This window comes from Crotalus tigris, unplaced genomic scaffold, assembly GCF_016545835.1.
Source record: "Crotalus tigris isolate CLP2741 ecotype Arizona unplaced genomic scaffold, ASM1654583v1 scf7180000017733.2605024, whole genome shotgun sequence".
Taxonomy (NCBI): Eukaryota; Metazoa; Chordata; class Lepidosauria; order Squamata; family Viperidae; genus Crotalus; species Crotalus tigris.
In genome coordinates this window covers 2,341,420-2,356,458 of record NW_024096600.1, presented here as the reverse complement: position 1 = coordinate 2,356,458, position 15,039 = coordinate 2,341,420, and the positions used below count along the sequence as shown (strand labels likewise).

Below are 15,039 nucleotides of genomic sequence, written 5' to 3'. Positions count from 1 at the left end.
AAGAAGCCATATCTTCAAGGCCTTCCTAAAGTCCAGCAGGGTCAGAACCATTTAGTATTCAATGACTTGTTCTTGCAGGGCAAGTATTCACCCTGCATTATCATTCAAAGGCTCAATGGTACTATATCCCCCCCAAAGTGGGTATGCCAGTCTTTTTAGTATTGATAATCTATAAAGTAATACTGGAGGTTTGTATCTGATAGTCTGTTGACACACAGTCATCTACCTAAGAGCATGCAGAGTTTATCCTACATTATAAAACTTCTCCAACCACTTGCATTTTATTTGATTTTGCTCTTCTATAAATGTCAAAACATTAGCAGCCCTGGTTATAAACATTTATTTCTATATAGGTCTGCTCTTAATTGGAATATACACATTTTCTCTTCCAGCCCTTCGTGTCGAGTTTCTTAAACCTCTTACTGATCTTGAAGTTAAGGAAAAGGAAGCAGCTCGGTTTGAATGTGAAATTTCTCGGCCATCTGTTAAGGTTTGTGATTTTTAGTAAATCTAATACCTGAACTTTTGATTACATTTTATTTAGAAAAACCTAACACTTATCAGAATCCATCCTGTTTCCATCAAAGAGTTAGATTCTAGCCATTATGTTTACCCTAAATACCTGCATAAACCAAAAGTTGTTTACTAGGCTTTGACTTGTAGGCAGTCATTATCCACCACATTCCTATAGTTGCTTCTTTCCTGTCATTCTCCTCCCTAATAACAAAGATTAAAAGATATATAAATCTTTTATTCTATAACTGAATCCAATATAGACGGAATACATTTTAATACATATTTCATTTGCATATTTTTAATTGTAATTATTATTGGTGTAAAATAACAGTTGCCATTTTAAAAATATGCAAATGAAATATGTATAAAAGTGTACTCTGTTTATATGCTGGGCTCAGTTAAGGAATAAAAGATTTATATATCTTTATTAGTGGAAGTCTTACCACATAAATATAATGGGCTGTCAACTGATGGCAAAATTGCCCTCATCCTTCTTTGCATCTGTATATACTTTAGGTTCTCTTTGTCCAAGCCAATAATCCCGTCATAATAGCTAAAGCCATTCACATGCCATCCTATCAAAACAGATTCCCAATCAGCTGCATTTGTGAGAATATCCTTCTACACAAATTTTGATTGGTCATGTGGCCAGGGTTTTTTTTTTTTTAGAAATAAAGCTCTGCTGGTGCAATCTTCCACTTGTTCATTCAGGATTTGGAATTCTGGACACAGCACTCTTTTATATTAGCAATTCCTATAAAGGGGCACAGTACCAACAACAACAAAAAGGTTATTCTAGCTAGATAACCACACCTAGGAAGTGAGGTTGGGTTGCTTGGTTCAAACCATCAACTTCAAAATATCAAATGAAACAATATGGATTCCAATATCATTAAATCGAGATTCCAGTGCTTTACTAACATTTTGAAAGCTTAACTTCTAATACCTATTATTATCTATTATTATCTTTGAGTCAATTTCATATTTTGTCAAAAATGTTAATACAGGCACAGTGGTTTAGGGATGGAGTCGAAATTAAAAAAGGCAAGAAATATGACATCATTGCAAAAGGTGCCCAGAGAATACTTGTCATCAACAAATGTTTACTTGACGATGAAGCAGAATATGCTTGTGAAGCAAAAGCAGCCAGAACTTCGGGCATGCTTACAGTGATAGGTAAAATTGAATCTCTCTTTTTTTGCATGTTTATTTTATGCAAATTTTATCCAAATTGTCATGGAATAAAACTATGATTCCTTTATGCAGAGGAGGAAGCTGTCTTTACTAAAAACCTGCCCAATGTGGAAGTTAATGAAACAGACACCATCAAATTTATTTGTGAAGTCTCCAAACCTGGTGCAGAAGTAACATGGTTCAAAGGAGACCAGGAGTTGCCAGAAGGTGGCAGAGTTGAACAAAAAGTTGATGGCCGAAAGAGAATTTTGATCATTCACAATGCTTGCCTAGATGACGCAGGAGCCTACAGCTGCAAGCTTCCAAACGCTCAGACTACAGGCAAACTCAAAGTCAACGGTGAGATGCTTGCTTTGATAGCTTTCAGGATCAGAGAGTGGGTGGGCAGTTAAAGTAGGCAGTGAAATGCTGAGCTCATTTGCTGCTTAAACATAAAAAGTTTCAAGTCTATTCCAAAGCAATCTCTGCTTATGTTCAGCCACAGTTCCCTGTATGGCACCCAGGAATATATTTCTAATTTAAAAATGGAAGGTTGGCATTCTGCAAAAGAAATAGAAGCTTTAGCATCATTTTTAATTCCAAGTTCTCTGGGCCCATAAGCTTCTTAGAAAATAGTATTTAAAAAAAAAAAAAAAAAGCCTGGTGGCTGCACTCAGTTGGTATTTGGGAAGCGAGCAGGGATGCCAAAAAAGAAAAAGAAAAAGCAAGTTTAGATAATAGAATGAATCCTGCTGGTAAATTAATTCCTTAGATTAGAAAGCCAACAATCAGTTTGTGAGAGTATAAACCATCAACAGGATTTCAAATTTCCAAATGTGGCTATCAAAAGACTGGGAATTCCAAGTATAGGTCATCTGCTGAGTAAAACAACTACTTTTAAGTTAAACTGAGTAGTCTGTCTTCTTTTTACTAACAGCTAAATCATAATTCATAATTTCTTTTACAGAGCTTTCAGCAGAGTTTATAACTAAACCGCAAAACACTGAAGTTATTGAAGGACAAAAGGCAGAATTTTCCTGCTCCGTGTCTAAAGATGGTGTTGACGTGCAGTGGCTCAGAGGCGATACTATTCTTGAAGCAGGCGACAAATATGATATACTTTCTGATGGCAAAAAGAGAGTCTTGGCCATTAAAGAATCCGTCTTGGATGATGAGGGACGTTATACTGTCATGCTTGGAGATGTCAAAGCAAAAGCCCAGTTGAAAGTGATTGGTAAGGGTTTTCTCTCTCTCTCTCTCTACGTGTCTGTGCATGCTGTTATCGTATGGTTCAGTATGCAGCTTACAAATGATGCACTAATTCCATTTACAGAAAAACTCAGGATTGTTATTCCACTGAAAGACCAAACTGTTAAAGAAGGAGAAGAGCTTGTCTTCAACTGTGAAGTTAATACAGAAGGTGCCAAAGCTAAATGGTACAAAAATAACGAACCGATATATGACAGCGCAAAATACATCATGGTCCACAAGGATTTACTGTATTCTCTAAGGATCAGAGATGCTCATCTGAATGACCAGGCAGTTTACACGGTGACACTAACAAATCCTCGAGGAGAACATGTCAAGTCCTCTGCTAATTTAACTGTGCTTGGTAAGTGCTCTACACTAGTAAATGATCTGGGATATCAGTCATACCCAACTTTAGATAAAAACATAAAATAATTACATTTAATTAATCTCTCACCACAGAGGAGGATCTCAGAATTGTTGAACCTCTTCAAGACATTGAAACCATGGAGAAGAAATCTGTCACCTTCTGGTGCAAAGTTAACCGTCTTAATGTAAAACTTCCCTGGACAAAGAATGGTGAAGAAGTCACTTTTGACCGCCGCATTTTATACAAAGTGGACAGATACAAGCATTCCCTTATTATTAAAGATTGCGGGTTTATAGATGAAGGGGAATACACTGTCACTGCCGGCCAAGATAAATCTGTTGCAGAGCTTATTATCACAGAAGCACCTGCTGATTTCATCGAACATTTGCAGGACCAAACCGTTACTGAATTTGATGATGCTGTCTTTAGTTGCCAGCTTTCCAAAGAGAAAGCAGCTGTGAAGTGGTACAGAAATGGGCGTGAAATAAAAGAAGGCAAAAAGTAAGTGCTACTTCAGCCATGTGTTTTCTGCTCTTGTTTCTGCTCTTGTTCCTTAACAGAACGCGTAATCCTGTTTTTTTCCCGTCTGATCTAAAGGTATCAGTTTGAAAAGGATGGAAATCTACACAGATTAATTATAAAAGATTGCAGACTAGAAGATGAATGTGAATATTCCTGTGGAGTGGATGACAGGAAATCCAGAGCAAGACTCTTTGTGGAAGGTACGTTTGCAATTTTGGTTTATGTGCCTTCCCAAGTCTCAGTACTTTTTTTTAAGTTAAAAGATAGAGTGATAAAATACATGTTTATGGATATTTCTATCAGAAATTCCTGTTGAGATCATCCGCCCACCAGAAGATATTTATGAAGCTCCTGGTGCTGATGTCATCTTTTTGGCTGAACTGAATAAAGATAAAGTGGAGGTCAAATGGCTGAGAAACAACATGATTATTGTCCAAGGTGACAAACATCAAATGATGAGTGAAGGAAAGATCCACAGGTTGCAGGTCTGTGAAATAAGGCCCCGTGACCAAGGAGAATATAGATTTATTGCCAAAGATAAAGAAGCTCGAGCTAAGTTAGAACTAGCAGGTAAGTCTTTCAAACTGATTTATCATACCAAGAAAGATCATTTACAGATGTAACAAAAATCTTTCAATTCACCTTCTGAATATTAATTCCAGAATTCTTAATTTTAATGGGAATGAAAATACTGTCTCCCATAAAAACCGTGTAACATCTTCCTTGTGTGTACCACTATGCAATTCTATTATGTCTTGATTTCATACCTCATTGCTATTTCATTAATATCTAGCACTTATTTGTTCTATAGGGAGGCTTTATCAGTTATCTTGAACGTCGCGGTGTGAAAATCTTACATTATTATTTGAGATTTTATATACAATATATAAATGTAGTTTTTATGCACTGAAATCTCTGCATTTGGGCAAGCAGATAACTTTACCCATCTTAGATAAATTATCTGTGAATTATGAAGGCAATAACAAGGTCCCATTGCTTTGCGGTTCAAGACACACCCAAACACCACAAAGTACAATAAATTATTTTTAAAGTTCAAGATTCACTTAGCTTTGCTTTTATCAAACTCAGTTGAATGCATCATTTCTGTAACCTATGTTCAAACGCTAATTTCTTTTTATTATTTTTCGTAGCTGCTCCAAGAATAAAGACAGGCGATCAAGATCTTGTGGTAGATGTTGGCCAGCCATTAACCATGGTAGTTCCATACGATGCTTATCCACGAGCAGAGGCCGAGTGGCTTAAAGAAGATGAAGCCTTACCCACTCAGACTGTTGATACTACAGCTGAGAGTACTTCTTTCAGAATTCCTGCAGCCAAGCCATCACACAAGGGAAGTTACAAAGTTATACTGAAAAATAAACATGGAAAAGCAGAAGGTCGCATTAATGTTCAAGTAATCAGTAAGTTCTTAACTTCCAAAAACTGTCCTTTTAGTTTTTCCTTATAATAGTAGTTTAACACCGGTACCTGTAATTTTAATACATAAAGCATTCATTTAATAGTTAAAAGTTCATAATAAAGAGGTTTGATTTGATGGCTAAAACTGAAATTAAAATAAATAAATAGTCATGCAACCCATTGAGCTATATAACTTACATCAGCCTCAAGATTTGCCATTCCATTGAATACATCCTTTTCCCCTAAAGATGTACCTGGCCCGGTGAGGAACTTGGAAGTCACAGAAACATTTGATGGTGAAGTCAGCCTTGCATGGGAAGAACCAGAAAGCGATGGTGGTAGTAAGATTACAGGTTATGTGGTGGAAAGGCGTGACATCAAACGCAAGACCTGGATTTTGGCAACTGATCGTGCTGACAGTTGTGAATACACAGTAACTGGCCTTCAAAAAGGCGGAGTGGAGTACCTCTTCCGTGTGAGTGCGAAAAACAGAGTCGGCACTGGTGAACCTGTGGTAACAGATAAACCCGTTGAAGCAAAGAGCAGATTTGGTAAGAAAATAGTTCCAGGTATGTGAGAAGATTAATTTTGTTTAAATATTATAGAGTAGAAGTAACACATGTTTGTAATTTTCTCTCCATTTTGCAGAGGTGCCGGGTCCTCCTCTCAATGTACAGGTGGCTGATGTGAACAGATCCAGCGCAACTCTTACCTGGGACCCACCAGAATATGATGGAGGATCTCCAATTACAGGCTATGTGATTGAGCTGCGTGACCGAGGATCAATTAAGTGGGAGCCAGCCATGACTACGCCAGCCCATGAATTATCTGCCACATTGACGGATGTTGTGGAGAACAAAGAATACTTTTTCAGGGTCAGAGCACAAAACCAAGTTGGAGTTGGCAAACCCAGTGCATCCACACATGCAGTGAAGATAACAGATCCCATTGGTTAGTATGCAGACAATAAGAGAATCGTTTTCCAGTATCTCTCAGTGATAATTTTATTTATTCATAAATACATATAAAGCATAGAAAAGATTTGAAGATAATTAGGGGGGAAATATGAGAAAATGGGTTAGGATTTAAGAAATCATTAGCTATGAGAAAATAAGAGACTAGAAGTGTCATGTTCAAAACAGACGGCCAATTTCTTTCAAATAATTTCCACGTTCACGGAGGAAGATGCAACAGACTTGAAGGATATTTCATTAGAAGGTTCTGGCCAGGTTCTACTGTGCTATTTTAGGAATAGTCTGAGATTTCTACAGACACAATTTCATCTTTTTATTTTTGGATTTTGTGCATTCTTCTTGAAGGGACCAATATTTAAACCTTTCAAATTACTATGTCTTGCAGAAAGACCAAGTCCTCCTATTAACCTTGATCATTCTGAGCAAACTAAGTCATCCGTGAAACTGACATGGGAGCCTCCACTAAAAGATGGAGGTAGTCCAATTTTGGGCTACATAATAGAACGGCGGGAAGAAGGAACAGATGACTGGATTCGCTGCAATGCAAAGCTGGCACCTAAGCTTTCTTATACCGTAAGTTGTAACTTCTTTCTGGAGCACATGAAGCATTGAAACATTTTCAGAGATGTCATTTACAATAATTGCCCCTGTCTTGGCAGGTGACTGGATTGACACCGCTAGCTAAATATTATTATAGAGTCTCTGCAGAAAATGCTGCTGGTATATCAGATCCAGCTGAGGCTATTGGACCACTAACCGCAGATGATGCACATGGTAAGCAAATTTCATTGATCTCTGACATGTCAGCAGTTCAAAGTAAATGTTATATAAGCTTATTACTAAAAATCAATCCTCAAGTTCTTGCAACTAAAGCATCCGGATAGATAGATAGATAGATAGATAGATAGATAGATAGATAGATAGACAGATAATCTTTATTGCCATTTTTTGATAAGGGCACAATGGCACACATTAAAAATGAAATTTAGTTGCTTGCTCTAAAAGTATACACATATATAACACACATTTAAACATCCTATATACAACATATGTATAGATGTACAACCTCACATATACGTAACATATAAATATTAATCCCTGTCCATCTTGAATACATAACAGAAGGAGGAGCTTTAGAGTTAACAAGGTTAATACTGTATGGAGCAAAACTGTGACTGAATCTGGATGTTCTGCTTCGGATACCACGAAGCCTCCTCCCAGAAGGTAACAAAGAAAACAGGTTGTGAAGAGGATGTGTAGTGTCCCAGACAATCTTGTGGACTCTACTCAAGCAATGCTTATATGCTATGTCCTGGATGGAAGGACAATAATTTTTTCAGCCATCCTCACCACTCTCTGCACCGCCTTCCTGTCTGAAGCAGTGATGCTTCCAAACCAGACTATACTGCTATACAGCAGGATTCTCTTGATCGTTCCTCTGTGGAAAGTGGTAAGGACAGGGGAAGGAAGATGTGCTTTTCTCATGCGATGCAGAAAATGCAGGAGCTGCTGTGCCCGCTTCACCAGTGTCTCGCTTATTGCAAAATAGGAGCTATGTGCAGATCATCTGTTGTAAGCAAATCTACTGCAGCCACCCAGAGGTTCAGTTGGGCTACTTTAAGGCTCTTTTGAGTATGATGGTAATAGCTGGCAAAGCAAGGCTTTGGCAGGCCTTGATGCAGGCACACGTTTGCAGCTACTTCACATATTCACAATGTACTGTAGATCCCGAGGTAGACTTTGCCATGAGCAAAGATCTTGTCAAATATTCCTTGCAGATGTCATCACCGGGTAGAACTGGAGAATATGATAAATATTTCCATGTAGTTCTGAGATGTAATTCAGATTTATCCAAAGAGCTATTATTTCATGTTGCCTGTTAAGCACATAAATAGTACCCTTATTCTTCTATAAAATTGTTCTTTAAGCAGAACAGGTCTTACTATCAGGTTTCTTCACTGCAATTGTATCAAATTGGGGGGGAGGGGAGAAGTCTTACATCAAACAGAGGAGTCATCTTATAATAATACTTCCAATTATGGCAACTATCTTTTCACAGCTGCTGTAAATGAAAATTAAGCCTATCATAGAAATTGGCACAAATTAATTGGCACAACGTATGTTTGTTTTCAGTTGGACCTACAATGGACTTAAGTGGCTTTAAAGATGGACTTGAAGTGATTGTTCCAGAGCCAGTCAAAATCCGTGTTCCCATCACTGGCTACCCAGTTCCCAAGGCCACATGGTCAGTGGGTGGCAAAGTTTTAGAAGATAGTGATCGGGTGAAAATTGAGACCAATATTGCCTTTGCAAAACTGACTATTACGCCTAGCGAACGGCGAGATAAAGGCATTTATACTTTGAAATTAGTCAATCCTGTATCGTCTGTATCAGGAGAAATCGATGTTAATGTCATTGGTAAGCATTCAGTTTTAATATTAAGTAAATGTTTGTTATACAGTAAATTGTCGTAAATTAAATGAACACTCTTACAACATTAAATGACCAAACAAATATCAGCACCTTTCAATATATATAAAAACACTCAATTACAGTATCTTCTACTTTCTTTTTCACTGTGAAATTCCAAAATATAAAAATGTTGTCATTAAATAAATATTCAGGATATCATTTTATATGCAATACTCAGAATTAAGCACTACTGCAAATATTTGGAAGTAATTTTAATTTTATAGGTATAGGCAGCTTTTAGTAAAGTATATTTTTATATTTATACTCTCCTGGTGTTCGTATTTTATTTGTATCATATATATATATATATATATATATATATATATATATATATACACACACACATATATATAAAAGCATGATGAACTAGGGCTAAAGCCAGTTTCTATATGCCCCTTCACCAAATTATTTCATCTCAAACATCATCATATAAATCTTTATTGTGATTCTGAAATGCCATTAAACCTTAGCTCTTCCAAAGGATCTTTGGAAGTGGGATGAATTTTAGTCCCTGTGGAGATCCCAAATGTGCTTTTTTCAGGAAGCAACAGGATTTTCTTATTTTTCTTTGAAGAAGTTTATTTATTTATTTATTTATTTATTTTCAAATATTTATATCCCAAAGGACTCAGGGTGGCGTACAAAGTTAAAACAATGATAAAACAATAAAATAAAACAGTCCGATCATATCCCGGCCCCCTGGGGACATCAGCCCCAGGCCTGCCGGAAGAGGAGAGTTTTAACGGCCTTCTTAAAGGCCAGCAGGGGGGGAGTAGTTCGAACCTCGGGAGGAAGTTGATTCCACCAGGTCGGAGCCACCACAGAAAAGGCCCTTCCCCGAGGCCCCGCCAGCCAACATTGTCTGGCCGACGGGACCTGAAGGAGGCCCAATCTATGGGACCTCACCGGTCTCTGGGAGCTGTGCGGCAGAATGCGGTCCTGTAAGTAACCTGGTCCTATGCCATGAAGGGCTTTAAAGGTGATAACCAACACCTTGAATTGCGTCCGGAGACCCACAGGAAGCCAGTGCAGCTCGCGGAGGATAGGTGACATGTGGGCGTACCTTGGCGTGCCCACAATCGCTCTCGCGGCTGCGTTCTGAACCAACTGCAGCCTCCGAAAAAGTTTCATTTCTTATCCAAGAAGCTTCTTCAGCGCTGACTGGTTGGTGGGAAATGGAAGGATTTATATTCCTTACAGACAGCTGGTCATTTGCATTCTTTTAGAAAGTCATTGAAGCCACTTGGAGGTTTATCTGTGTCTTCACAGATAAACAGATGTCCTCAGAGACATTTCTGTGGAGATATTAGTTCCCATGTCACATAGTATATGGTTGCTATGGTGTTGTGTTGTATTAGGTTTTAAATTTGATTATTGTATTTGGCATGTAAGCTACTCAGTCACTAATGATTAAAGTGGTATATAAGTATTAATTAATCAATATATGTATAGCTGTGTTATAGGTTTTTAATATAATAAGCATTTATTTTCAGCTTGCCCAAGTGCACCAAGAGAGCTAACAATTGGAGAAATAACCAGGAACACAGTGCAACTAACATGGGAACCTCCTGAAAATGATGGTGGAAGCCCTTTGACTGGCTATCTTATCGAGAAGCGTGAAGTGAGCCGCAAAATATGGATTAAAGTATGTTTTGAACCAAAAAATATTTTTTACTAAAGTCAGTTTTTTAATTTGGAAATATCCTGGGCTACGATACGAAAAAGAGTGTCTTGTTTCTGCAGGTGATTGACAAGATTCTTGACCAAGAGTTTATTGTCCCAGATCTTGCCCAAGGCAAAGAATATTTATTCAGAGTTTCAGCTTGCAACAAATGTGGACCAGGAGAGCCTGCTTACATTGATGAGCCAATTAACATGACAGCACCTGCTAGTGAGCTTTTTTTTTATTAGTTGTTCTAAATAATTTTGGATTTCTGCATGTTCTGTATAATTACTCAGGCTAAATGTTGCCAGTTAACAAACCCATTGAAAAAGGAAATTACAAAGGCATACATTTCTGATGGCACCACAGGCTTTCTAACTTGCTCCTAGTTAATATATCCATCTGCATATTTGGAAAAGCTGTTTGTTAGACTGCAGGACTTAACAGAATAATAACTGTGGAAGATTATTATGGGGAAAGTAGCAGGGGAGGTCACAAAAAAATCCAGATACCACAAAGTGGAAGTGAACATTTCTTTCCATTCACACTTCACCCACAACGATAAGACAACACATTTTCCCTCTTACAGCTGTTCCTGATCCACCAGAGAATGTTAAATGGAGAGATCCAACATCTAAGTCCATTTTCCTTACATGGGACCCACCTAAATATGATGGTGGCTCACGTATCAAAGGCTACATAGTTGAAAAGTGCCAGCGTGGCACTGACAAATGGGAGCCTTGTGGTGAACCTGTAATTGAGACCAAGTAAGTAGCAGCAGTAGATGGAATTCTTTTACAAATGATTCTTATGGCACTTAATGATACTATTAATTAACTGAAATGGTGTTCTGATTAACAGAATGAAAGTGGCACCACTTAACGAAGGGGAATGGTATGCTTATCGGGTGAAGGCTCTGAATAGACAAGGAGCCAGTAAACCAAGCCAGCCCACAGATGAAATCCAGGCAGTGGACGCAATGGGTAATTAGTTGCCAAATTATATTATAGCAACATATAATTTTTATTTCTGAAAATATTGGGGGGAGGGTGTACAATTATATGAAATGAGCTGTTAGATGGGTAACATATTTTATTCATGCTGTTTTTATTCTCTGTAAATCAGAGGCTCCAGAGATTTTCTTAGATGTGAAATTACTGGCTGGAATCACTGTCAAAGCTGGAACTAAAATAGAGCTGCCTGCAAGGGTAACTGGAAAGCCTGAACCTCGGATTACCTGGACAAAAGCAGAAAATATCTTGAGACCTGACAAAAGGATCTCCATTGAAACCAAACCTGGCCATTCCACAGTAATAATATTAGACAGCAAAAGGAGCGATAGCGGCACCTATATTATTGAAGCTGTAAATACCAGTGGACGGGCAACAGCAACTGTTGAAGTTAATGTTCTAGGTATGCTATTTCTGTGATTAATTCTCAGCATCTTCCTAATTCCGTAGCTGAGGTGGAAACTCAAACTGTTGTTATGTCTCCACAGATAAACCTGGTCCACCAGCGGCTTTCGATGTGTCTGAAATAACAAACGTGTCTTGCCTTTTGACATGGAATCCTCCTCGAGATGATGGCGGATCCAAAATCACAAACTATGTTCTAGAGCAAAGAGCTGCAGACAGTGAAATATGGCACAAGTTATCATCTACCATCAAAGAAACAAAATTCAAAGTTACAAAGCTCACACCCCTTAAAGAATATATCTTCAGAGTCAGTGCAGAAAACATGTATGGAGTTGGAGAACCAGCACTATCCCATCCTATCATTGCTAAATATCCATTCGGTAAGTTTGTTCATCTGAAAGGCAAGGACACTTATCTCTGTATTTTGGTCATATAGAACCTATTTCAGTGGGGAGCAGCCACTCCAACCAGTGAATCGTTTTGTGAGAACCACATCACCTCCCCATCATTTTTGAGGTTGCTGATACTGTGGGGCTAATTTTTGCAGAAGGTGTCAATGCATCAGGGGAGTTAATATGAGCAGCTTTCCTGGCAGAGCAACAGCCAGTAGCAGCAGCCATCTGCATTGAAATTACAAATACGTGACCGCTAATTTTGACTTTGTATTTCTTGGTTCAGATACACCAGGTCCTCCAACAGGTTTAAAGCCTGTTGAGATCACTAAAGATTCTGTTACATTAACTTGGACTGAACCAGATGAAGATGGTGGCAGTCCTATCACAGGGTACTGGGTTGAACGGTTTGACCCTGATCAAGATAAATGGATACGATGCAATAAAATACCAGTTAAAGATGCAACATTCAAGTAAGATCATTATATTCTTACAGAAGAAAAATCATATTTTCAAATTAAAAACAAACACATATACTTGATATAGTATTATGTATGAAATATGTTATTAGCTCCAAATAATTGTCTTGCTGCCCATCACTTGAATCCTCATATGCTGGTGGCAATATATATCACAAATCCTCTCCATAGTCATCTTCTCTGCAATGTAGGAACCACAACTGGTGTGGTAATAAAGTAACAACTGATGTTTGTCTGTCACTGAAGCAGTTCAAGAGGATTTGTGTTGATAATGGAACCTCTTGGACATTTTAGCTTTCTAGTAACTTAAAGCATTTAAATCATTCAGAACTATGTGTTGAATCTGTTCCTTTCTAAAATAACACACATGGGTCCTATATATTAGCTCACAAATGAGTGGAATATGTATATAGTAAGCTTTTTTTAAAAAAATGTGAATGTCCTGCTTAAAGTACAGACTAACAACCAAAGGAAAGACATCTACCTGCCCATCATTTTTCCTTTTATCTGCCCTTCAGGTTTCACCAATCTTCCAAGTGAAGTGGAGAGAATGCTATTATGTCATTAGACAGGAAAAATTGTATTTCACAGACACACACAAACACACAAGCACACACAGGCAATTAAGAGCATCTCATTTTATAAATAAATAGCAAGACAATATCACCTAATATTCTTGGCTTTCTTAAAATATTAAACAATATACAAAATATGCAAAATATTAAGCAACGTACAATATTCATGTGCATTATCTGATTACAGATTTTGTATTGAGCTTCAGTGATGGCAAAAAAAAATCCTGGGATGAGAAAGCTTTACATAAGCATTCTTCCACAAGTCATCTCTTTATAATATTTATATGGTAGATGTAAATGTATTTAATGTTTCAATAGATGAGAATAGATGTAGTTCAGGTTTGATCTGTGAAGTCCTTGATGCTCTCTGAGCTTTGTTGTGTTTGTAATGAAACATCTGCAAGCAAACAACCAAGCTCAGAGAGCACCAAGAACTTCTCAATGTTTTTTATTTACATCTGTGAAAAGATATACAGCAACATAGTACATATGTTTAATAATATTTACTGCTCAATGAACATTGAAATATATATATATTTTCATTATTACCAGGGTAAAGGGTCTTACAAACCATAAGAAGTACAAGTTCCGAGTCTTGGCAGAGAATCTTGCTGGGCCAGGAAAACCAAGCAAACCCACAGAGCCCATCTTAGTGAAGGATCCCATTGGTAAAAATTAACCTAGATTGATAATATAATTTAAACTCTTGTTTTAAAGTTAGCCCGCCAGATCTAAATGTTCAATTTATGTACAGATCCACCATGGCCTCCTGGGAAACCAACGGTGAAGGATGTTGCCAAGACGACATGTTTCCTACAGTGGACAAAACCAGAACATGATGGAGGTGCCAAAATTGAATCCTACGTGGTGGAGCTGTTAAAGACTGGTACAGATGAATGGGTGAGAGTGGCCGAAGGTGTCCCCATGACAGAACATTTCCTCAAAGGACTTATGGAGAAACAAGAATATTCTTTCCGAATAAGAGCTGTGAACAAAGCTGGGGAAAGTGAACCCAGTGAACCCAGTGATCCTGTGTTGTGCAAGGAAAGGCTAAGTAAGTAACTCCTCCTGAGAATCCAGCTTGAGGCTGAACAGAGCTTGAACACTTTAAAAACTTGCTTGCCTTTATCCTGGAAAAAGGATAAAATAGAAATGCGTTCATAACTACTTTCAAAAAGAAATGGAAGCCATTATCTCTTTTTTTAATCCTTTATTTCTTTTTCTTTCTTGTTCACCATTCTTTCTTCTTTTGTTTCTTCTCTACTGTTTATATTGTTTTTTTAACTCGTTAAAAATTTCTTCAATAAAGCTACATTTAAAAAAAAAACATGAAGAATGATGGCGGCAGACCAGTTCAGCAGTAATGTGATTTATAAAGACATTAATGGAAATGAACAAAGACATTGCCTTTAACCCCCTGCTTGCTTTTTTTCCAAAGTAAAACCATTTTGTTAATGTCTTCACAGATCCCCCTTCACCGCCACGATGGCTTGAAGTCATTAATATCACTAAAAACACTGCAGACCTTAAATGGACCGTGCCAGAAAAAGATGGGGGTTCTCCTATTACAAACTACATTGTTGAAAAGAGGGATGTGCGCCGGAAAGGCTGGCAGACTGTAGATACCACAGTAAAAGACACCAAATATACTGTGACACCTCTGACTGAAGGCTCTCTCTACGTATTCCGTGTGGCTGCTGAAAATGCAGTGGGGCAGAGCGATTACTGTGAAATTGAGGACTCAGTTCTAGCCAAAGACACTTTCAGTAAGTTTTCTGGGTTCATGTTCAAAATTCTGTGCAACAAGCTAGCTCCTGTTTC

The 15,039-nt window shown here is 37.8% G+C and overlaps 1 protein-coding gene across 50 annotated transcripts in view; it reads left to right on the top strand.

Annotated features, from left to right (window-relative positions):
- The window catches only part of TTN (titin), a 313,395-nt gene that overhangs the window by 211,474 nt on the left and 86,882 nt on the right, over nt 1-15,039 (top strand). For all 50 annotated transcript variants that reach the window (XM_039339406.1, XM_039339428.1, XM_039339419.1 and 47 more), the window contains 24 exons: nt 393-490; nt 1,524-1,692; nt 1,783-2,049; nt 2,657-2,923; nt 3,023-3,301; nt 3,400-3,808; nt 3,905-4,029; nt 4,133-4,399; nt 4,981-5,250; nt 5,497-5,799; nt 5,897-6,199; nt 6,608-6,795; nt 6,882-6,996; nt 8,356-8,640; nt 10,188-10,339; nt 10,438-10,585; nt 10,947-11,124; nt 11,219-11,340; nt 11,483-11,770; nt 11,856-12,152; nt 12,451-12,637; nt 13,771-13,886; nt 13,973-14,272; nt 14,685-14,984. In XM_039339406.1, coding sequence (XP_039195340.1) covers nt 393-490; nt 1,524-1,692; nt 1,783-2,049; nt 2,657-2,923; nt 3,023-3,301; nt 3,400-3,808; nt 3,905-4,029; nt 4,133-4,399; nt 4,981-5,250; nt 5,497-5,799; nt 5,897-6,199; nt 6,608-6,795; nt 6,882-6,996; nt 8,356-8,640; nt 10,188-10,339; nt 10,438-10,585; nt 10,947-11,124; nt 11,219-11,340; nt 11,483-11,770; nt 11,856-12,152; nt 12,451-12,637; nt 13,771-13,886; nt 13,973-14,272; nt 14,685-14,984 — 5,433 coding nt within the window. The remainder of the gene's footprint in view (nt 1-392; nt 491-1,523; nt 1,693-1,782; nt 2,050-2,656; nt 2,924-3,022; nt 3,302-3,399; nt 3,809-3,904; nt 4,030-4,132; nt 4,400-4,980; nt 5,251-5,496; nt 5,800-5,896; nt 6,200-6,607; nt 6,796-6,881; nt 6,997-8,355; nt 8,641-10,187; nt 10,340-10,437; nt 10,586-10,946; nt 11,125-11,218; nt 11,341-11,482; nt 11,771-11,855; nt 12,153-12,450; nt 12,638-13,770; nt 13,887-13,972; nt 14,273-14,684; nt 14,985-15,039) is intronic.